Raw genomic sequence first — 23603 nt, 5'->3', positions numbered from 1 at the left:
TTGGCTACAAGTGTACCAAATTTGACGCTTTTTTCATAAAATGCACAATCCTTACATCATTTCTAGCTAAACTGCGTCACTAAAATGCCTTTATGTCTGGATTAATCTACCGCAGATATGCAGTTTGGTGCATTGTATCACCTTCTCCTGGAACTACACTAATACATCGGTATGTACCCAAAATTAACAGATTAAACTTCAACTTAATTGCAGTAAACTCATTAGAAGTATGTCGAAATAACTACGAAGTGATGCCTATGTGTAAAAGGTCTGATTTCCTGGTTTTTCTGTAAGACGAAAACAAAAAAAACAACGTAAAATGCTTGTTTTCTGAACTGTGTATCATGAAATCAACTTATTTTGCCGTGATTTAATTGCAATAGATGGGAAAAATTGATACAGAAATAACTACAACATGATATTCAGGTTTAAAAAGACTAAATGTATGCATTGACTGATTTGTCTGCATGAAGACAGAAGTAAACTTTTAAAATACGCGTTTTCTAAACTGAGTTGAGTGCGATCAGGGCTATGTTAACTGTCTTGGCACAGCAGTATGTAAAGGAGCTGGATCCCAGGTCACATGTCCACGAGGCCGCACTTTATGGTGGCTTCGCGGTCATTTTCCTTACCATAGTGACAGTTATGGTAAGTAGGATTGATACATATTTAAGAATATACCTGTGAAATTTCATTAATATAGACGGAGATTTGCGTATCTAATTACAGTACGAAACTTACTTTGATAAAAAGTAACTCTTAAAAGTCTTTATTTTCACTGTAATGCTTATATGACTTACAATATGAGCTAATCTTGTTTATCTAGCTTTAACATTACTTTGTCTAGCCAATTAAGATACAGGATGAAGCCAAAGCCAACAGTTTTGACGTGATTTTATTGAAATAGGTAAATCAAAAGTATGTCGAAATAACTACAACATGATGTTGTGTGTCAAAAGTCTGAGTTCAGGCTTCCACTTGTCCGACTATAAACGAGCAAACACGTTTTAAAATGTGTGTTTTGAGAGTGGAGTTCCTTGATCATTTGGCCACATGTCGATTTCTAAGCCACCCACACAGGTGTTTCCACTTGTCTCACTGTCATAGTTTGTTTTTGTTGTTGTTTTTTAATCTGTCTGATTTAGTGGGGCATCCTAAACTTTTATTATGTTTAATTGGACATGATGGGGACCTCATGTAACCTCCAGCGATCTCATCAACCAGAACAAGTGAGGTTATGCTGCGTTCAAGACTTACCCAGCCACTCCTCGTACGCTTGCTCCATTGTCTCTCACTGCTGGGTTTAATTGATCCCAACCACCTGCAGCCTGTTGGGCTTGATTGGGTCAAACACCACAGTCCTCCTGTGCACATGTCAGTCTGACCCTGTCAATCAAGCTAAAACCACACCTCGGCAAATATTGACTGAACCATAACACTATGATGACGGGATTTATTCTTTATTGCTTGGCTGCAGATATTTTCAAAATTTGGTTAGTGTATAATAGTTTCGCCACATTTAACTTACTGTATCATTGATCCACCTTTACTTTAACTGTTCTCTAACATAAATGTATTTAGGCATATTTAGCACATTTCAAACAAACATGTAACCATAAGTGCTTCACAGAGCATAATCATTTAGAAAATGAAAAATAAGTAAAAAAAATAAATACAATTTTGAAAAAAAAATTTAGAACTCAAATAAAAATCAATAAAATACATTTTCTTTAAAAAATAAAATCCAATAATTAAAACTTTAAAAAATAAAGCTTTAACATTACTCCAAATTAAATGCCATATTAGAAAATTGAAAGAATATAAATATATATATATATAATATATATATACACATATATATATATACAGCCTAGGTCTTTAATTTCCTTTTAAAATGACCTAGAAATTCACCAATTACATTCCAAACTCTATAAATAACCCTGAAATTGGTGATAAAGATGTACATTTACACTTTAAATTTAAAATTTGACCTAATTTGCACCTGCAACTTGTAAAAGCAGTTTTTAAAATTAAATATTTTCATGCAGCATGTCATAACAAACTGTGATTTTGACTAATTTTATATATTCCATTTTGCTTAAAACCAAGCAATTTTCCCCCTCCTAACACTTGTTTTTCCACATGCATTTTTTGCTGTTTAATTGCAGAAATTAAACAAATTCTCCACACCCCTATAATGAGGCTACGCCGGACCACACCCAAAATAATGACCAAACTCCTCCTGTCCGCCTCTTAATTGTTCTCCATCCAGGCAGCTGCAGCGCGCTCAGAGCCGCTCCTCTCCGCAGCTGCGTGCAGCCGCAACAACACTTGTTGAATGTTGGTTTATTGATAATAAGGCGTTATGTGTGAAAGGGAAGGTGAGAGGTGTGCGGCTCCTAATCCTCTTAGCAGCATTATGCTGAGCTCCGTTCAAGCCCTGACATGCGGTGCGCCCTTGTAGCTCCCCCAAAAGCCGGAGTCAGCATCTCTGCGTCCGTTACGCACAGCTGGAGGGACTGTCCGCCGCGGCACGGGGCCGAACAGCCGGCACCGCTACAGGTAAGACCCGCACCTCCACTCACTGCTTCTTTATAGGTTTATTTAATCTATTTTATTATTATTTTTATTGTGAAAGTCTGTACATTAACGATTTGTTGCATGTTAATCCGCGCTGGCTTTAATTACTCCACATTTAAACCCCAACACGCCCTTTTTCTGTCACAGATTTAGTGGATTTATTAACATGGAGAGCTTAATTCAATGCGGGTTTTGTTAATTAATGTTTAATTAACGGTCGTGTACTGCACGTGCGCGTTTCATCACGTTATTTCCGTGCAGCGCTCAAGCTAAAACATAATTAATTTCGGATTTAATTGCTTTATTGTGAAGCTAGTCCGTTTTTTCCTTCATTTTTTTTGACATGCTGAACGTGTCTCCTGTTTTGTGAGAGCCAAAGCCTGTGTGATTATGTAGCCATAGTAACAGGTGGCTGTCTGCATCCCCTCCAACACACACACACTTCAGCAGCCTCTGCAGCTATGCACGCAGAGAGGACGTTATAAATACACATGTTCATGATGATGTGATTGTGTTTCCTGTTTCTAACAGGTCCAAAGAGATGAAACACACTCTGTGTCCGTGTGTGTGTCTCCCCCATGTCAGCGGCGTCTTCTCGCCTCGTAACGGAGCTGAAAACTATCAGGGAATAGCAATGCATCTGACATAACTTCCTGTCTTTGGAGTCGAAAACAGCGAGGGCAATGAACGTGCGCTCGCCCCCAAGGAGGAGGCTCAAGAGCAGCCGCGTCCTCTTCCTCCTCTCAGGTGTGCTGCTTTGTTTTGTCTACACGTTGACTTTGAAGGCGAGCCTGTCGACACCCCGAGCCTCCGCCCAGACGGGTGCTGATGTAGCTTTCCAGGCGGAGGTGGGCGATGATGTCGTGGAGGTCAACATCCGGGAGGTGATGACATCTAATGAGACGGAGGAGAGCACCCAACCTCCTCTGGTGATAGTCGTCAACAGGACGGATATCGAACAGTGTATCTACGTAGATCCTCAACCTCCCAAACCTCCTTCAACGCTGCCGCCCCCGCCACCAAATGAAACAGCTACCCCTCATCCTCACCCCCCTCGCAGGAAAGGTGACTACCCCACGGATCTCTTCTCCATTGAGCAGCGGCAGCAGGGCTGGGTTGTCCTGCACGTCATCGGCATGATCTACATGTTCGTTGCCCTCGCCATCGTCTGTGACGAGTTCTTCGTCCCCGGGCTGGAGGTCATCACCACCAAGCTGGAGATCTCCGACGACGTGGCTGGAGCTACCTTCATGGCGGCCGGAGGCTCCGCCCCCGAGCTCTTCACCTCCCTCATCGGCGTCTTCATCTCCCACAGCAACGTGGGCATTGGCACCATCGTGGGCTCGGCCGTCTTCAACATCCTGTTTGTGATCGGCATGTGCGCCATCTTCTCCCGCGAGATGCTGCACCTGACCTGGTGGCCGCTCTTCAGGGACGGGACCTTCTACATCCTGGACCTCAGCATGCTCATCGTTTTCTTCCTGGACAACACGATCCTGTGGTGGGAGAGCGTGCTGCTCCTGCTCGGCTACGTCACCTACGTCAGTTTCATGAAGTTCAACAGTCAGATCGAGAACGCCGTCAAGACGCAGATCAACAAGCACATGAGCATCGTGAAGGTGTGGACCGCCGCCGAGGAGCCGGAGAAGGTCAGTTGGCGGTCAGCTTTATTTGTTTCTGTTTGATTTATTGTGCAAATAAATAAACTGAGGACCGGAGTCTCGACAACAGAAAAAAGTTTTAAAAAGTTAAGATAAAAAAACTCACCTCAATGTGAAATAATTATTAATTCATTACTTATCATGTGATCCAAAAAGTAAATAAAAAAGCAAAGAATCAAAAGGTAAATCACGAGATAAGCAATATTAAATGTATAAAATAATCAAATCAAATGCTCTACCTCCTGAGTTTAACCCTCTTATTCATGGTGACATTACAATTATTTAACAAGTAGTAATAGAAAATGTTTCATTGTTTAGTTGTGAAAAGGGGGTCTTCTACTTTAATATGACAAAAAATTAACACATTTCTAACATTAGCCAGGAAAAAAAATATCAAAATGTGATTCTGCCCTGCTTTACAAGGTGCCACAGAATGTTGACTTGAGTCAGTAAAATATTTATAGATGCATTAATGCTTTGCTGAGATAGAATAAAACCCCAGCAGCAATATCCTCTAAAATCACCCGACGAGTTGAATGAACTCTGGCAGGTGTTGATTTTAAACTATTTTTCTTTTGTGCCACCTACCATCAAATCGAAAGAGAAAAAAACCTACAGTAAGCAGATGTAACAAAGGCTGCAGAGCACACAGACGTCTCTGCAGAGCCGTTATTAGCAGACAGACTTTCCATCTGTATATTTTCTGCCCTTTCATCTCCTCACAGTTGGGACTGCTGCCTGCTCAGATACAGTGAAACACAGAGACGTGATTTAGGGGTCTGAGCAGGTGACAGCCTGTGTTTGTGTGAAATCCTTTGATGATGCTGAACAGAAAGGACTCCAGGTGTCACAGCGATGAAGTGACAGATACGTCACTCTGTCTCTGCCACAGCAACCAAATACTTCACGTTTTTTTTTCTTATTCAGCGTTAAAAAAAGGAGCAGTGTGATTTTAAAAGGCGTATTTTCTCGCCTGCAGACTAAACTGCTTCCTGCAGCTGACGGACGGCAGCAAACGTCTGTAATTAACATGCAGAACCGTGTTTCAGTATTTCAAGTGTCTGCTGCACAATTAGCCTGAAGCACGTCTGCAGTCAGCGTGTGTGTGTTGCCACATTAATGAGTCTGAATTACTGGAATTCAAAAGATCTTCTTCCAGGAATTCCTATATTAGCATTTTCCAGTTTTTACACTCTCACATTTGTAATGTGCCCAGAGAAGGAAACCTGTTGAATTTAGCAGGGAAGCATGCATGATTTATATCAGGCCAATAAGTCATCATCCCATCATGGGATTTATATTATGTATTATCCTACTTATTCAATTCTAGCTGATAAATAGAGCTGCTAATATAAAGCCAAATTGCTTTATTGACTTGTGTCTTTTTGTTTTATCTGCATATCAAATAAATTCACATGTATGTTTGGGACGTTATTTTATGGAATTAACTAGAGAAAATAAGCATTTGAAGAGTCATAACTGTTTTTTGTTGTGTTATTAGTAGTGATGTCAGTTAGATTTCATCAGCGATGTGGATTAACTGCAGGTTAATAATTTAACTACAAAAACGTTAAATCAGTTAATTACTTAATGGTGTCAGCTAAGAGAAGCAGATAATCCATATCATGCATCTATGTAAGACAGGACATTAAGGATCATGTTGCAGAGATGAATGACTCATGCATGAATCACTCTAATGATGATAATGATGTGTCTCATAACGTCACTTAGACCACCTTTTGTTTAGCAATTCCCAGCCAGTCTGTTGAGAGCGCCTGCATGTTTTAACATCATTATATATAATAGAAAAGCCATACTGTTTCTGCAGTGACCGAACTGTTTGAGCTGTTTTATTATTTGCCGTTATGAACTTAAGGGGCTTTCCAGTGTCTGTGCACAAAAGTGATTTGACCAATAAGAATATATATAAATAAATAACTGGGTTAGGTAAATTCAGCAGGTGATGTGACCTGCAGGCAGGTGTCTCAGTGAGAGTGAGTGAGAGCTTCTTACAGCCACGGCCGGATTAACATGCCAGGGGGTCCGGGGCCGACTGATTAACCCCCCGGTCTTTCTGTGCTCCAATATTATCCAGGTTTGCTGTGTGATAATTTGATCAAACACAGCTTAATTTAGCACCATTTAAAGCTCAGTATCAGCAGAAGTGATGGTGATAAAACTGGATTTTGACTCTGAGGCCTCAGGATGAAGTAATGAAGCAGGATCCACTTTCAGGCTTAAGGTTCGTGATGTGCTTTTTTTGCTGATGGTGAGAAACTCGTACACACTGGAGTGATTGGATTAATGTACAGCTCTTTGTCTGCACAGGGACACTGCACAGCTGGGGGGGTGGGGTCCAACATTTATCTACCAGAAATGATGCCCTGAACAGAATTAATCAGAATTAATCTTGAACAAATGTGGTTGAATGTGGAATCAATTCAGTTTCACAATGAAAATAACAAAACTGTATTTCTGAGACACTAATAACTGATTAAGTTGTCTCTGACTTTACAGGAGAGTGAAGCTGCACCTGCACCAGCACCTCCTCCACCTCCTCCTGCTGCTGCTGCTCCCTCTGCTGCTCCTCCTCCTCCGCCTCCTGCACCAAAAGCTGAAGATAAATCCAAAGGGGACGCTGCACCATGTCCGAGCTCCCCTCAACCACACAAACCTCCATCAGAGACACATGAGGACAAAGCTAGACTCAGGGTATGAAAAACCAAATGTGGGCTCGACTTTAATTGACATTTATTTTGGACATAAACATCATTTTAAAGCGTTTGTTTGCCCAATTTCAAGCTAGCAGCTTAAGTTTGTACCAATGATTCAGTGAGTTTTATATGATATCAGTGGATTAAAAATGAGCCCGTGAAAGACGGAGTCGGCCCTCAAGGAGTTAAGGAGGTTAAATATCTGCCTGTGTTAGAGATTCCATTTTTATTGAAACTTAATCTTTTTTTTATCGCTTTCTCTGTTATCTTGCCTGTAAAATTCTTCATGAGAAGGCAGAAATGAACTGTAGAGATTCTTACACCTTTCTGTCTGTACTCTCATACTGTAAGAAAATAACTTCTGCAAGTCATGGAAAACTTATTTCCATTTAATTCCTGCACGTTTAACTTTAAATTACTTTGGCTGCAATTTCTGACCTTCTGCGTGCTGTCCTGCAGGTGCGTCCCGTCCTGCAGCGAGGCGGCAGCACAGCCTCGCTGCACAACACATCGCTGAGGAGCACCATCTTCCAGCTGATGATCCACACGCTGGACCCTCTGGGAGAAGGTAAGAACCAGAAGAAACCACTGTTGTTACTGCAGGAACAAGATCAAATCTGCAGCCTGGTGGTCAGTCAGACATTAAAGGTAAAACTGTCCCCACTGGACTACTGTAGTGATTTAAAGGAGGCAGCTTTTACCCAGTGTGGTGTGGAAGAGATTCACAGATCTTGACGAAAATTAAACATTTTATAACATCATAATTTCTGTACCACATTATAATAATATCTCATTAGAAACTGCACTCTTGGATGCAGCTAATGATTATTTTCATGATCCATTATCCTGATAGATGTAATTGCATCTGATTTATATACATATATAGACAAAAAAAGAAAGAAATCTGAGGCACTGCAGCTCAGTTGGAGCTGATTGGGTTGATCTTCCTGTCGGTGGACTGGATCCTGCAGCTGTCGGTGACTCGGCTCCGTCCCGATCCGTCCGTCCTGTCCCTTCCTGTGAGTCAGGGTAGCGTGATGAACCACCGCGACCTTCAGCGCGTCCTCAACTCACCGGGCCGCTGTTCCCTCGCTCTCTTAATCAGCTTTTCAATACAGGCTAATAAAAGCTGGATAAGAGCCAGCATGCTAGCAGAGCAAGCTCTTTATCTCGGTGGAGCCGCTGCTGCAGCAGCAGGGGGACGAGCAGAGACCGCCTCCATGTCTTTACTGTCCTCAGCTGTCAGCAGCTTCAGCAAGAACCTCAGGAGGCTCAGCTGCATGGCGACTGAAATAATGTCTGTTCAGATGTGGAGCAGCAGGCAGGTGTGGAGGAAGTATTCAGATCATTTAAAAAGTAAAAGCACTTAATACCACGCTGTAAAAATACTCTACAAGTAAAAGTCCAGTGTTGAAGATGTAAAGGTATGATCAAGAAAATGAACTAAAAGTATTAAAACAAAGTACTCAATGCAGAGAAATGCTGTGCCTGTTAAACTATTATATATTGTATCATTAGATTATAATCACTCATGAATTCATGTAAAAGCAGGATTTTACAGTTGCAGTTTGCGGTGAAGCTCATTTTGAACCATTTTCTTATTGAATGAATAAGTGATAAATGGCTACAAACCAATTTCTGGAGCTTTTACTCTCCTTATTCATGACGTGGGGGTTGAGATGTAATTGTTATGCTTGTTATGCACTAATTTGTGCATTTTCTGCATCAATGGTGGAAAATGCTAAATTTAGGAGCCAGATGACCTTTACATTTACCTGTTATCTGAATGTCTTCACACCTGAGCTTTTCAGTCAGAATCACATACACTCTGGTTTGTTTTCCACCGTTTTGCGTAGCGTTTGGGCTGGTCGGAGCACAGTTATCGCACTTAGTTGCGGATCAAAACAACTCGAATTTAAGCCCTCAAAAGGAGGTGGTCTCTGTGCAGAAACAAGCTCTCGAGTGGTTCGTTGGGGTGGGCCGACCTCGATCTGACCCAACTATCAACTACTAAATCTTACCAAGGCAAAAGTGCTCCAAATTTGCAGACTCTGACCAGAGATAAAGAACTATAGATGTTGAAACGGCCCTGAACTTGGTCAAGTTGCATTCTTCAGTTGTTGAAAGGCATCGTAGGAAATGGAAGGAAAGTGCAGCGACGTGAATACAATTTACGGTGCTGAACAGCACAGACGGATTATTCGAGTTTCAGTATACACAAGGTGCATTTATATAGATAACAAATGAAAGTCTGGAGATTAAGTTAAAATGGTTTCTGTGGGTTTTTATCTCCAGAGGCCGCTCTTAGAGGGGCTGTGAAAACCCCTGGCCCGAGGAAAGCCAGGAGAGGTAAGAGAAGCAACAAGATGTCGTCTTGCTGTTGTTTCCTGTCGTGTCGTCTTGTTGTGGTTCATGTTTGCTTTCAGTCATTAATGAAACAAAAGACGATGGTGAACAAACTTAGTTCTGGCTGATCACAAACCCCCACATGAGCCTCATTTGACTGGCTTACTGTGTTTTGAGATGGTTGAAACTAGTTGAATTACAATTTGGAAACTTCAGGAGCAAAATACTTGAACTTTTAAGCTTCACTTCATCGTTCATACTATCGACTAATAGTAGTTGCATGTACCTTTTTGTCGCATAACTGGAGGATAATGTTTGTTTAGTCTGACGTGTGTTTCTGCCAATCAGAGACATCGTTTAATGGGGATCTCAGAGGGGAGGGGTCAGTACAGAGGAAAGGTAAGACATGTTTACTCTGTGTCTGTGGTGGTGGTTGTTGTTGTGCTCAGTCCGGTCTGCTTCTGTCCCACATGTGTTTCTGAACTGGTTTTGTGTTTTGGCCAGTTGTTATATTAGACTGTTGTTGTTTGAGTTGTTTAAACATTGGATAGTTGCATGTTTGCGTGTTTCCATTGCGTTTTTTTTGTGTTGTTGTGAAGATCTGACCTTTTTTCAAACTCAAACTTAATAATGATATACAGAATTTAAAAACAATCACAGAATTCTTAGAGATTCTCAGTTTGTGCTCATAAAAAGCTTCCATCAGGATGCTTCAGATTAAAAATGTAGAAGTGCATCCCCTTCAGTATGAATTACTTTTGTTCATGCATTTATGAGAACAATCTAAATATTGGGAAAATAAAAATATCTCAGTATTTTTTTCACATTTGTTTTATACAATGTATAAATATATGTGATGTTTGCATCACATTGAACTGTATTGAATATATGAACACATTAATTTAACAGCTTAAAAAGTATCTATTTTATTTTACTTTTATAAATCATTCATTGTTTATTTTAAATACATATTTCTTGAGTTGAAAGGTCATAGATAGACTATCTATCTATCTATCTATCTATCTATAGATAGATAGATAGATGGTCATAGAAATTTGAGTGCAAGTGTGAAAAACTCCTTCAAAGATGCATGTTTTAAAAAAGAGGAAGCTTTTTTTCATGCATGATCATTTTCATAATTCATGCATGAAATTTATGGAAGCTCATAATTCTTTGCCAATATTTTACAAAATGGAGTGTGAGTAAAAGGTCAGAGGCATGTTGATGTGGTTGCAAAGAAACCCGCTTGTGCACAAAGTATTTTTACTTGATATAAGAAGGACTCGTGTTGTATTTGAGCGATGGTTTCTTGATTGCAGCGAAGAACAAAGTAAAGCCTCTGAACGTCCCGGAGACGGGAAAATTACAGAGCAAGTCACATCATCGCCGCTCTGAAGGTGAGTTTTCTGCTACAATCTGACATTGAGATAAAAAAAATCACAGTTGGATAAGAAGATTTATATAAATTTCAAGACATTCGGGAAGTATTAGCTGAATTAGCACAGAAAGTGGAAGCAAGACGAATGCAGGAGCAAAGAAATGACTCCCGCTTGTTTGAATTTTAATGCGGTGACGTAAAAAAAAAAAAGAGTTATTTGAAGTGCAGATGTGTTTGTTTAGATGAAGACATTTTCTGGAGCTTCTTGATATTGCAGTAAATATAATTTGTGACAGGTTGTTTTAAGTTATATTGTAAGATTTTGATTCAGAAGTGTGTGTTTTGTGCTGGAGCTGCAGCGCTCCTGTTAAAGGTTGGTTGTGTATCGATGATCAGAGACGGTTTGTGGGCTGAAGGAGGTTGTTCTCCACAATCAGCGGAGCCTCTCAGTCGGTGTGTTTGTGCGTCACAGTGTGGAGTAATGAGGTGCTTCAGACTCTGAGGTGGAGCTGCAGGGAGTCTGGAGAGGCCTCGATGAGCCCGAATCAATCAGCCCGAGGATTAACATGCAGATGGGACTGCGTGTGTGTGTGTGTTTGAATCTCTTTTCCTCCATTACTGGAGCATGTTTATCTCCAAACACTCCAATCACTCCCACCGGCTCTTCATACCGGCCCACTCAGCATAATCATTTCCTTCAAAATTAAAAATGTGATTTGTTTTAGTCTCGGAGCGTGAAATAAAAGCTGTTAAAAAAGAAATGAGAAGAGGGCAAACAACTTCTGAGGAGTATAAAATGTGTGTCAGCAGTTTGTCAATGAAGAAAAAGTATAAAATCCTCCATTTGTGCTGTTTGTTTGGTTCATATTATGCATGTTCTTAATTTTCTCCAGAAGCTGATCGTAGGCCGACTGAGCTGCCTGGTGCTGCTGTTGCCGGGGCACCAGGGGGCGCTGCAGGAGAGCCGTCCACCTCACAGCCTCAAAAGACAGAAGAGACGAGAGAAAAGACGGACGACAAACCAGACAACAAACCAGACGAGTCAAAGGTACATAGAGATGATCCCAACCAGAGGCGGTTTAGAAGTGAGATGGTTCCCTGCAGCACCTCTGTTGATTCCGATGGGAGAACTGAGTGAGCTCAGATTATGACTAGACTAGGAGTCTTTTTGTCCCAGAGTCACCAATGTAAATATTGGACACATTTTTCCCACAACACGACTTCTCAACATTTCTGAGGAGAAAATTAACTTAATGTGAGACCTGTCTCTGTCTCAACAACTCACTCTTGTGTGTCAAAACCGATTTTACCGATTTTACCGATTAAAAAAAAAAAAAAAGATTTTACCTCCAACCTGCAGCACTCTCTGTATGTAGTGCGATCAGCCACGGTGCAGTTTAATGCCAGGTGTAAAGGGGTCATAGGGGGTGATAGCCAGGTGGATCATCATCCAGATAGTTTACTGTGAAGCCCTCGCTACTGTAGGTCCACAGCGTTTGGCTCGGCCCGCTGGAGGGACTGAGCGTGACAGACTGTCAGACATTTGACTGCAGATTCATGTAGTGCTGTTTGCCTTCAAAAATAGACAATGAATTCCATTGTCGACTATTGTCGCCAGACGTGTTTTTCCAACAGAGTGAGGCATCTCACTTAATTACAATCTCTCCCGAGAGTGCGTCTCTGTCGAGCGCGAGCGGTAACGTACACAGAAATGGCAGCGTCCAACACACCTACGCGTACCAAAACTTAGAAAGTTTGGGAGCATTTTAGCCTGGATACAGCAAATAAAAAATGACTTGCAAGGTTTGCAAAGCAGACCTTGCGTATCACGGCAGCACCTCGGTGATGCACGAGCATTTAAAAAAGCACGTCGGGCAGTTGAACAAAACAGAGTCTGACTCGCCTCGGTAAGATTCAAGTAACATTCAAGCCAATACGTTTTGTTTTTGATGTACATTGTACATTTTATAAGCGTATTTTCGCTTTAAAAGAGAGCTTTAACGTTATGCCTGACTGCGCCTGACAAACGTATTTTAAATTAAATGCATGCAGTCCGAAGAAGAAAGCCACCATGGACCCCTTTCTGCAAAAGAAGCAGATGTGCACCCCGAAACAGGTGACTGCCCTCACTGAGTCAGTATTGCAGATGCTGATCTATGATATGAGGCCGCTCTCCATGGTCGATGGTGCCGGGTTTCAACAGATGATAGCCCAGTTCAACCCAGACTACATTCAGCCATCCAGAACCCATTTCACCCACTTGATGGAGCAGAAATACAGTACAACGTTTCTGAAGGTAATTGTTTAAAATACACACACACGGTTCATATAAGCAATCATACATTTCATTTAAGAGCAATTATATATTTCATATTAGCAATCACACACACACATTTCATAATTCGTATAAACAATCACACATATTTCATACAAGCAATCACAAATTTCATTTACAAGCAATTATATATTTCAAGGCAAGGCAAGTTTATTTGTATAGCACAATTCAACACAAGGTAATTCAAAGTGCTTTACATACACATTAAAAACAGCAAGACACAATTGAAAACAGTAAAAACAGTCAATTAAAATAGGGAAATAGAAATAAAAATACAAATAAGATAAAATAAGATACAGCAGGATAAGAAAATAGATAAAATAATAAAAAGCACAAGTCAAACATTTCGTAGTTAAAAAGTAAGGGCAGTAGAGTAGAGCAGATAAGTGTTAAAGTTAAGAGTACGCTGCAGTAAACAATAGTGTTTTTAGTCCTGATTTAAAGGAGCTGAGCATTTGGGCAGACTTCAGATCTACAGGTAGTTTGTTCCACAGGTGAGGAGGAGAATAACTGAAAGCTGCCTCACCCCGCTTAGTTCTTGTTCTTGGGACACGCAACAAGCCAGTTCCAGATGACCTAAGGGGTCTGGATGCTTCGTAGAGAGGGAGCAGATCAAGCATGTCATTTGGTCCGAGACCATTCAATGCTTTGTCATTCATATATTATATATTTACATATATATATTAAAATAGCTGAAATACATAACTTAATTTTGGTAAAATCATAGAGTAGCTGCAATTATTAAAACTGTAAAACTTGTATGTTGAATGGTTTCTGTTGACATATACCGGTAGGTTTTTGCACTTTAAATATTTACAAAAATCAACTTTTGTGTTTAAAGGTAAAGGATATCTTAAAAGAGGTCAACAGCTCCCTCACACTGACATGTGATGTTTGGACCAGCCGTGCCACAGAGGCATATCTTGGAGTTTCGTGTCACTTCATCACCAAAGACCTCGCCACTCTGCCTCTGGAGGAGAGGCATACTGCTGCGAACATCATGATATGGATGGAAGAGGTGATAGAGAAATTTGACATCTTGCCTAGCAAAATTAAAGCAATAGTGACAACGGGTCTAACATGGTGGCAGCAGCTCGACTCCTGGAAGAAAAACACAGTTGGTCTTCAGTCCGTTGTGCTGGGCACAACCTCCAACTTATTGTCAACAGTGCCCTCGAAGAGCCCAGCATCAACAAAGCTACTGGTGCTGCAAGAAGCTTAGTGGAGCACTTTAGGAGAAGTGAGCTGGCAAATTCAAAACCGAAGAAGAAGCAGCAGCAAATGAACACCGCAGAGCACAAGCTGATCCAGGACGTCAGTACGCAATGGAATAGTACTTATTACATGGTGGAGAGACTCCTGGAGCAGCGCTGGCCAGTCACTGCAACTCTCTCTGACCCTGAGGTAACACACAGCAGAAGAGGTAATGTCCCAGGGGGAAAGTCAGCGCTGGATAACCTGCTTCAATCTGACACTGACAGTCTGAATGAGGAAGAGGAGGAAACCCAGGAGGACAAAAAAATCCAAATGGTGAGGAGGGAAGTTCAGATGTTCTTCGCAGAGGCACCAGTAGCCAAAAAGGGTGACTCTCAGCTGGTGGAGAGAAAATTAGGGGCGTTTTCCCACACTGTCAAACCTAGCAAGATCTCTTCTGTATATTCCTGCAACATCCACCCCGGCAGAGCGAATCTTCTCAGCAGCAGGAAATATCTGTCGCCAGAAGAGAGCAAGCCTCACACGAGACCATGTGGATATGCTGACTTTTCTTAGTATGAATAAACTGAATGATATAGCCTGAGCCTCATGTTGATTTTAAACCTGGTCCACAGTCCATGTTTACAACTTGAATTTGGACAACTCTGAATGCTTTATTTTCAGCTGTGTATCTACAAACATCAGTTGTTAAAACCGTTAGATTTCAGACTGTTGAGAATTGTCAAGTTCTTTTGCAACAGACTGTGCAGTTGATGACCATTGAATGTGCTTCACAAAATGCACTTAATATTTGTTTTATTTACTGTTTTACTGCTGCTAATGTGCCTGTCCTTGGTTTACAGGAAAAAATGTTTACTGGATTTTAATTTATTTTTTATTTTTTATAAAAACACATTTGCCTGTCCTGAAAAAATGGACAGAGGTTTATATTATTTTTTGTATGAATCAGCAGCTGAATTGTTGAATAAAAGATGCATTTTTCATTTAAGTACCCATCTTTCTTGTGTTTATTATCATTTGCCACATAATTAAAGCAACTTCATGCTAAATTTAAGAAAAAATGAATAATTATCCGATTAGTCGACTAATCGTTTCAGTAGTCGGTGACTAGTCGACTATTAAAATAGTCGTTAGTTGCAGCCCTAAAGACAGGAAGTAGAGCGTATCATCAGAAACACGCTTTTCACTTAAATCCAACAGTTGGAGGAAACGCAGTATGAAAAGGGCTGCAGTAAAATGAGGTTTTCTAAAGGGAGTCTGGTGATCATGGAAACACTTGCTCTTGTCCACAGATGTCGCCAATCTCAACCCAAAATGAAAGTTCCTCGTAGCTGCTTTATTCACCTGACAACAGGAAAAAAACAGATGGTGGTGAATATGCTAAAGCTATGTTTATGTTTCCCTAGGCCTGAATAAATTGGCGGCTTAAAATACAAAAATCCAGCCTAAAATCAAAGCGCTGTTATAAATCTAGATGTTGAAAATGTGGCGTGACATTGAGAAGCTTCCAGCTGCTGATGTGACCTTTAAAAGCAGAAACATTTTCATAAAGAGGAGAAGCGTCTGGTGTCTCCCCCTCTGACTCACAAACTGTTGATTTTTCTGCTCTAATATGAGTCATCACCTCGACGAAGCCGCTCTGATTCCTGATAATTCTTTCCTCAAGTGAAATCGAGGGCAAGAAGTTCAGCCCTGTAATCAGGCTATCAGCACGGGTCAAAAAAAAGTGCTCTTACTCACCCAAAGTGCATTTAAGCAGAGAGAAGATTTAAACATGTTACTCTAAGTATTGAAAAATATTTAAATCATCTAATGTTCTAATACCTCATGTTTGTATGTGTCACACCAGCTCAAAGGCCATGATGAAGGAGAAACATGTTTTGAATCGAAAAATAATAATAAATAAATAGTGTAAAGTATTAAAGTAGCAAACTTTAGCATGTGCCTGTTATATAAATATATATTATAACTAGATTATTATTACAGGATTTTACTGTTGTGGTTGGTTGAGTTAGAGCTCATTTTAAATTATTAAATGTTTGATTTTTTAGATTAATCTGCTGATTATTTTCTCCATTTAATTAATTGTTTGGTTTGTAAAAAATAAAGTTTGACATTTTTAAAATGCTTGATTTGTCCAACCAATAAAGCAAAAAAATGGCAAAAGAATAAATGTAATTATTAAAATAATTTAAAAGAAATGCAGCAATTTTGGAGGCTGGAATCATAAAAGGTTTTTGCATTAAAAATGACTGAAATATTATTAAAGTAGTTGCTTAATTAGTTATCTAAGAAACACAAAGGTCATGTTTTTAAAAAAAAAAAAATTCAAATGAAATGTAACTTTGTTCCTTTTTACCCTGTTAAATTTATTAACTTGTATGCACCGTGAGGGTCAAAGGAAAGATTTGTGATTCTAGACTATATAAATAAAATTCAAGATGATTTGGAGATTTGGCCTAACAGGAAACACTTTGTTAAACATTTTGATTATTTTATTATTTGTCCTGCAGGCGGCAGCGGGGGGGTCAGAGGGCTCGGCCGGCGGCTCTGAGGATGATAGTGCCGGCGAGGAAAGTGCCGCCTCCAGTGAGAGTGAAGATGATGATGATGGAGACAAGGAGGACGAGGAAAAGGAGGAAGAAGAAGAAGAGGAGAATGAGCCGCTGTCTTTAGCGTGGCCCGACACCAGACGTAAACAGGCCACGTATCTGTTCCTGCTGCCCATCGTGTTCCCGCTGTGGCTCACGCTGCCCGACGTTCGCAACCTGGTGAGTCTGAGACAAACTCAGTATCTGGTACTTTATACTTCTACTCCTCTACATCTCAAACAAATGTACTGCACTAACAAATAAAACACTTACCTCTGACAGCTTTAGTTAGTTAACAGACTCAAAGTTTTCATCTCCTTCCTGTCCAGTGAAAACCATGATGCATCTGCAGATTGCTGAATGCTAGCGATAAATGGACGGATGAAGTGTTCCTTTTATGTGCTGAGAAAATGTTCAGAGCACTATTCATATAAACGGTAAACTAAAGAAGAGATAAAGTGATAAAATATGATGGAAGAGAAGTAGTATGTACATATATTAGGTTTGTTTGTAGAAGTTAATTGTGCAATAATTTTGGATAACTGATGAGAAAAAGGAAGAGCTGTTGAATAGATGTACAGATGGTAAATGGATGATTTCAACGTTAGTGCAGATAGCAGGAAGGCATGTGTGTGATATGAAACATAGATTTTTAGGATTATGAAGTAAGGAAAACATGGAATAAAACCAACACCAGATTAAAAGTCAGTAGGATGATGTTCTGTGGCAGTTTCTCTGACCTTGTTTTGTTTTTTTCAGGCGTCCAGACGATATTTTGTGGCCACGTTTCTCGGCTCCATCCTGTGGATCGGAGTCTTCTCCTACCTGATGGTGTGGTGGGCTCATCAGGTCAGTTCAGAGTCCACACAAGTCATGTTAACAAGGATTTAAAAACCACTGTAATGCTGGTGTTTGGTGGAAAATGTCTCTTCTCCCTGATGTGAACAGTACTTTAAAGTAGTATTAGTTGTGTGTAATATTAGCATATAAAGTTTGGAGCTCTGCTGACCCTGGCCTCTGGCTCCACAGGTGGGAGAGACTGTGGGCATCTCCGAGGAGATCATGGGTCTGACCATCCTGGCTGCAGGGACGTCCATCCCCGACCTGATCACCAGTGTGATCGTGGCCCGGAAAGGTCTGGGGGACATGGCCGTGTCCAGCTCCGTGGGCAGCAACATCTTCGACATCACTGTCGGGTGAGTGACTGACACATGACTCTGTGACGAGGTGTAACTGAAAGAGATTCCCTCTTTTTAAATATACTGTATCTGGTGGAACAAGTTCTGCCTAGAGGTCAGAATTTCTCTTGAATATAAAATATCCGTGCTGGGGAAAGAATTGTTTTGTTTATGATATTGCGCTGCTTCATCGACATACAGTAGTGGGGAAAAGTTATCCTAAACCTAAAAATAAAAAAGAAGGATCAATGCAACAAGACTCGTACAAGTATGTCTTCATCAAAAATGATACTTAAGTAAAAGTATCATCGTCGAGATGAACTTAAAGTATCAAAAAGTCTGCAGAATTTTTTTTACTGTTGTAGCTGCTGAAGGAGGAGCAAGTTTAAATTTCTTTATATACAGTGAGGCAGTTCAGTTCAGTCCAGTGGTTCCCAACCTCTGGGTCGGGCCCCTTTAAAGATTCATGAGATAAATCTGAGGGGACGAGACGATTAATGGGAGAAGAAAATATATAAAAAGTTCTCTGCTGCAAAAGTTTGACCTTTTTCCTGTTATCTCAACAGCAATTTTATCTTTAATCTAAATAAGATGAAGCATTTTAGGGTAAATCTCTCTGTGGCGGTGCAACTCATAGACATCTAGACCCTGATTTTACATGAAGCGCTACAAGCCAAAAAGATTTTGAACCGCTGCTTTCTTCTGTGTTTTCTGTCAAATAAATGTAGGAGAATAAAATAGTACAATATTTCCTTCTGAACTGTAGTTGAGTCAAAGTAGCAGGTAGCAGATAAATGGAAATACTCCATTGTACTTCAATGCAGTACTTGAGTAAATGTACTTGGTTGCATGTCCACTGTATGGTACAGCTCTACTTCACTCTTTTGGGTACAAGTACTTTCCCTTTTTCATTGTCGTCTACGGACAGTACCCTCTCAGTGTAGGAGGGACTCACAGCTGATGGTGACACTGAAAAAATCTGCGTCATCTTCAACACAGCATTCATGAGCAGCGGTGCATTTTAGCGACTTTCCAGCGTAGTTTTGCAGGCTGACATTTATTTTTAGGGATCTTGGTGAAGCTTCAAAAATGTGAGGTTTGTGCAGGAAGTCCCGTGTCACACTACGATTCTTCTACTACCTTTTGGTATCAGATCAGCTTGAGCTGAATCGAGGAGGTACCAGGTTGTACCCACAACTTCTGAGAATTGTTGAGCTGGGTTGAGCCGTGCAGTGGAAATGCAGCCTAAATGTCCTGGCCAGATAAAGTATTTGACCTGACAGAATCCTGTCTGTCCCCCCTGGTTTGTGGTTTCAGCCTGCCGGTCCCGTGGCTTCTCTTCACTCTGTTACACAACGGCGAGCCGGTGACCGTCAGCTCCAACGGCCTGTTCTGTGCCATCGTGCTGCTCTTCCTCATGCTCCTCTTCGTCATCATCTCCATCGCTGTGTGCCGCTGGAAGATGAGCCGGATGTTGGGCCTCACCATGTTCGTACTGTACTTCGTGTTCCTCGTGCTCAGCGTCCTGCTGGAGGACCGCGTCCTCGTCTGCCCCATCTCCATCTGAGCGTTAAACGCCGATCAACGACTCAGAATGTCCGGACAGAATCCAAACTCTGCATAGGAAGTGTTAGATAGAAGAACGGAGCCTGAAGAAGGCCAACCTGGCGCACAGTAGAAACACGATAGAAACACGGTAGAAACACAAATCAATCAGTGATGTTAAAGGAAAAGTGCATCTGAAACGTTTACATTAAACATTGATAAAATTACTCTATTATAAACTGCAGTTTTTACTATTACTATAGTTTTTATATTTACTATAAAGTATCCTAAAAAATGAATTCACTGTTGTTCCCTAAAGAAATAAATTTACTACATCGTACCCTAACAAATGTAATGGTACATCCTCAAAAACTTAAGTCCTCATTTAAAAACCTAAAAAATAAATTCATTACATAGTACCATTTAAAAAAATCCAAGGTAACCTAAAAAAATATACTCACTATATAGAACCCTCAATAAAAAAATTCCATTACAGGGTACCTTAAAAAGGAGTTAATTACATAAGGTGCGTTTCCATTAGGTACCTTTCCCTCTAGTGAGCCGCTCTGGGTGTGGCTTGGGAGAGAGGATCCACCCAACTTCACTGGTTAGCTGAGCCGCTACCTGAGCGGCAATTTCACACATGCGTGATTCATTTGCAGAATGGCGCAAACTGGACACTGACGTGTTAGACATCTCCGAGACTGCTGCAGGAGGACTGGGCCGCTTGTTAGTGCTTTGGGACGGCCCCTGCTACTCGTTCAGAAGAGTAACGAGCCAAAACACTTCCAAAAAGTACTCAGTGGAAACACGCCTATAGTAACCAAATGAAAGGTCTATTCACTATATCGTACCCTAAAAGAATTATTCACTGCATAGTACCCTCAAAAATAATTCACATTAAATATACATGCACTATAGAGTGCTATAAAAGGATAAATTCACTACATAGTACCCTATTTAATACATTCCCTATTTAGTACCCTGAAAAATGAATTCACTACTAAAAACCAGATTATAGTATTAAAGTACCTTGAAAATGCATTTATAACTATATAGAACCCTAAACTTGAATCCACTGTATAGTGTACTACCCTAAAAAATTACTTCATAGTATATAAAGACTTTTCACTATATAGTACCTCCCAAAAAAGTGGATTTACTATTTTTTCATAAACCTTAAAAAAGAAACTTGATTTTTTTTTTTTTTATCACAAACTGTTGTTTTAGATTACTTATAAATTTTCTGATATCATCTCAGACTGTTCCCAGCTGCTGGAAATATGTGGATGATTCTGACAGATTTAAAAATTCACACAAAGAACATCAGCACTGTTTTAGTTTATGGTACTTAAAAGTTTTTGGTGGAGTTTTCCTTTAACATTGTGACCACTAAGCTTACAGTTCCTCCTGAGGTGACTTTAATTAAAAAAAAATAGGTTAATTAAAATAAATGACAGCAGTGAAAGTTTCAGGTTCACTGTGCAGCAACTCAGAACTTCTGGATGCAACTTCAGTATTTTCTCTCAAACTGTTCTGTGTTCATCCAAACTCGTGTTTGTTCAGTGTAGAAAAGAAAAATATTTATTAACTGTGGAGAGAAACAGTGATTGTGTGTGTATAACTGTCTAACTGTTTAATGCTCGTGATGGATTGAAGTGGATGCAAACATGTATTGTTGTTATTATTATTATTGATAGGAAATCTATCAGTATTTCAAATTACAATTCCATGCTGCAATAAATTATTTTTTTAACAGTGAAGTGGAGCTTCGTGTGCTATGTGTTGCTCGATTATAAAGGATATAGAAAGCTGGATTGAGGAAACATAGTAAAAAAAAACATGTTCTATGACCTGATGGTGGCGCCAGAAAACAGACCATGTGTATTTCATTAAAAGGCTTAATTAGTCCTTCAAACTGAGTCATATTGTCTTTAGAGTCCATTTGAACAAGTTAGTCTACATCATAAATATAAGTTTCTGAAATCTCCGATTTTACAAAATGTTCCTTGTCTTTGTGCATCTGATTACCAAATAATGCTAAACAGCGAAAAATAAATTGTTTTCTTTTCATCAGTGCAACTTCTCATGGGTCTGTCACACCAACATTTATATCAGTAAAATTCTGGGCCAAAATTAAATAATTTTTAGAAAGCATGTTACTAGTTAGCTCTCCAAATTCCATTGCATATTAGGGTTATTGTAGGTTTTTTTTTTAAATACAAAAAAAAAATTCAAAAGCCAGGGGAGGGGGTAATATCCCAAGAAAAAAGGTGGATCAAAAAAAATAATAATTAAGACTTAATTATAAATATATCAAATATTCTGCAAACATTCCCCTGCATGATTGCTGGATACTACAATGTCCTGTGCATCTGTATTTTTTATTTTGCAATCTTTAATACTTCTGAAACACTTCCAAGAGTATTATCTGTATAATGTGAAACCAACTGCAGAAACGTGTTCAGAGCCACTGGCTTCCTTTTGCATGTGCACAATAAAAAAAACAAAGACCAACTCATAATAAACAATACAAATTCCATAGTGTTACTGATTGTCAAAAACTTCACAGGGAACTTTTAGCACCATAAATATTTGGAGAAATGTCTTCATGGCAATCCTTAAAATTTAAATTTAATTTAAATCCACCAACATTTCTTTCCCAAGAGCCATAAGTGTAAATTAAAAATTTAATTCTGCTTTTAAAAAGAGAACAGAAGAAGCGGAGAGTGAGTGTAAGTGATTTATTTACAGTTGATGGTCCGTAGATCTGGTCTCTGTACAGAACTTTCACCACATCTAAAAAGGACCTTTTTTATTTTTTATTTCACATGTTATAAAATGTGATTTCTACAAAGGGCGAGTTAATGTACATGGCCCCAGATTCTGCAAAATCATTCTCTTTTAACAACAGAAATCCACAGATGAATGGCAGCTTCTTTTATTTTCTGCAGCTGCTGACATCGACGTGTCCTCTCGGCTCAAAGTGCAACTTGACGACTTTTTCCAGTTTTGGTTTCAACAAATCTCACTAACGGTTGATTTTCATGAGACCTTTAAACGATTTTAAAAGTCCTCGGTCAACCGTCGCGCCAGTTCTTCCGTTTTGATAAACAAACAATCAGAAATGTGTCGTGACAGACCAGTTTTAAATCCAGTTTCATCCAGAATCTATTTGGTATTTTTCTTTAACAACCTGCAACAAATGTTTATCTTCCGTCGTTTTAAACAGAAATAAAATCAGACCTTTAGCTTTTAAAAAATGCAGAAGTAGACAAATGTGTTCAGATGAAAAATCGACACATTAAGCATGTTAATATTCACAATATGAATTTACACATTTAAAAATGTTCTGATTCATTTCCAAACACTTTGCATGTTAATAAACCTGTTTATACGTCACTTAAAACTGATCCTCACAACATTTTAACACAGATTATGGACTCTTTTTCTAGTGTTTAGTGACTGCATTTTAATTGTTTGAGAGGAAAAACAAAATTCGGACAATGATTTATGTTTTAATGTTTGCATTTCTGCATTTGTGACACATGACTGCAGAGGATTATCTGCCCGGTAACAGCATCTTCTTTTGATGTTTAATAGAACAGACTCTGAAACAGGGTTGCAGCAGTATAAAATAATTGACAGTTATTATCATGTACGTTTGCTGTATAAAAAAAAAAAGCAACCCAATTGGTAACGTGCAGCACACATATAAAGTGATTTATTTATTTATAATCCTGCTTATTTTTTGCTCCTAATTTCTTCAAGTTCAAAACAGGACATGAACAGCTTTCTTACTTTATTTTGAAAGGAAACACTTTCTACACATACTTCCATTAGAAAGAAAACAGGTTTCAAGCTTAAGATATTTTCTTTTTACTCGTTTAAGGGTCATTTTAACTGATAATATTTTTTAATTATTATAATTATTAAGTGTTATACCGAGACTTGTCGTACGGTAAACATCTCATACTGTTGCAACTCTGCTTGGAAATGATTCTGTTCCAAAATGCTCTAATGCAGATTTAAAATAAGTGTTTTATATAATCCGGATTCA

The 23603-nt window shown here is 39.5% G+C and overlaps 1 protein-coding gene across 1 annotated transcript; it reads left to right on the top strand.

Moving 5' to 3' along the window:
• Nucleotides 1-2037: 2037 nt before the first annotated feature.
• LOC131989323 (sodium/potassium/calcium exchanger 1-like) lies at nucleotides 2038-21306 on the top strand. The gene is made up of 12 exons (XM_059354517.1): nucleotides 2038-2562; nucleotides 3112-4229; nucleotides 6759-6953; nucleotides 7415-7523; nucleotides 9251-9304; nucleotides 9650-9700; nucleotides 10621-10698; nucleotides 11573-11727; nucleotides 16743-17000; nucleotides 17580-17669; nucleotides 17850-18016; nucleotides 19316-21306. The coding sequence occupies exons 2-12, from the start codon at nucleotides 3264-3266 to the stop codon at nucleotides 19563-19565; spliced, it is 2373 nt and encodes a 790-aa protein (XP_059210500.1). The 5' UTR covers nucleotides 2038-2562; nucleotides 3112-3263; the 3' UTR covers nucleotides 19566-21306.
• Nucleotides 21307-23603: the final 2297 nt, after the last annotated feature.

This window comes from Centropristis striata, chromosome 2, assembly GCF_030273125.1.
Source record: "Centropristis striata isolate RG_2023a ecotype Rhode Island chromosome 2, C.striata_1.0, whole genome shotgun sequence".
Taxonomy (NCBI): domain Eukaryota; kingdom Metazoa; phylum Chordata; class Actinopteri; order Perciformes; family Serranidae; genus Centropristis; species Centropristis striata.
Note: the sequence above shows the minus strand (reverse complement) of the source record. Positions and strands in the feature narration are given on the sequence as shown.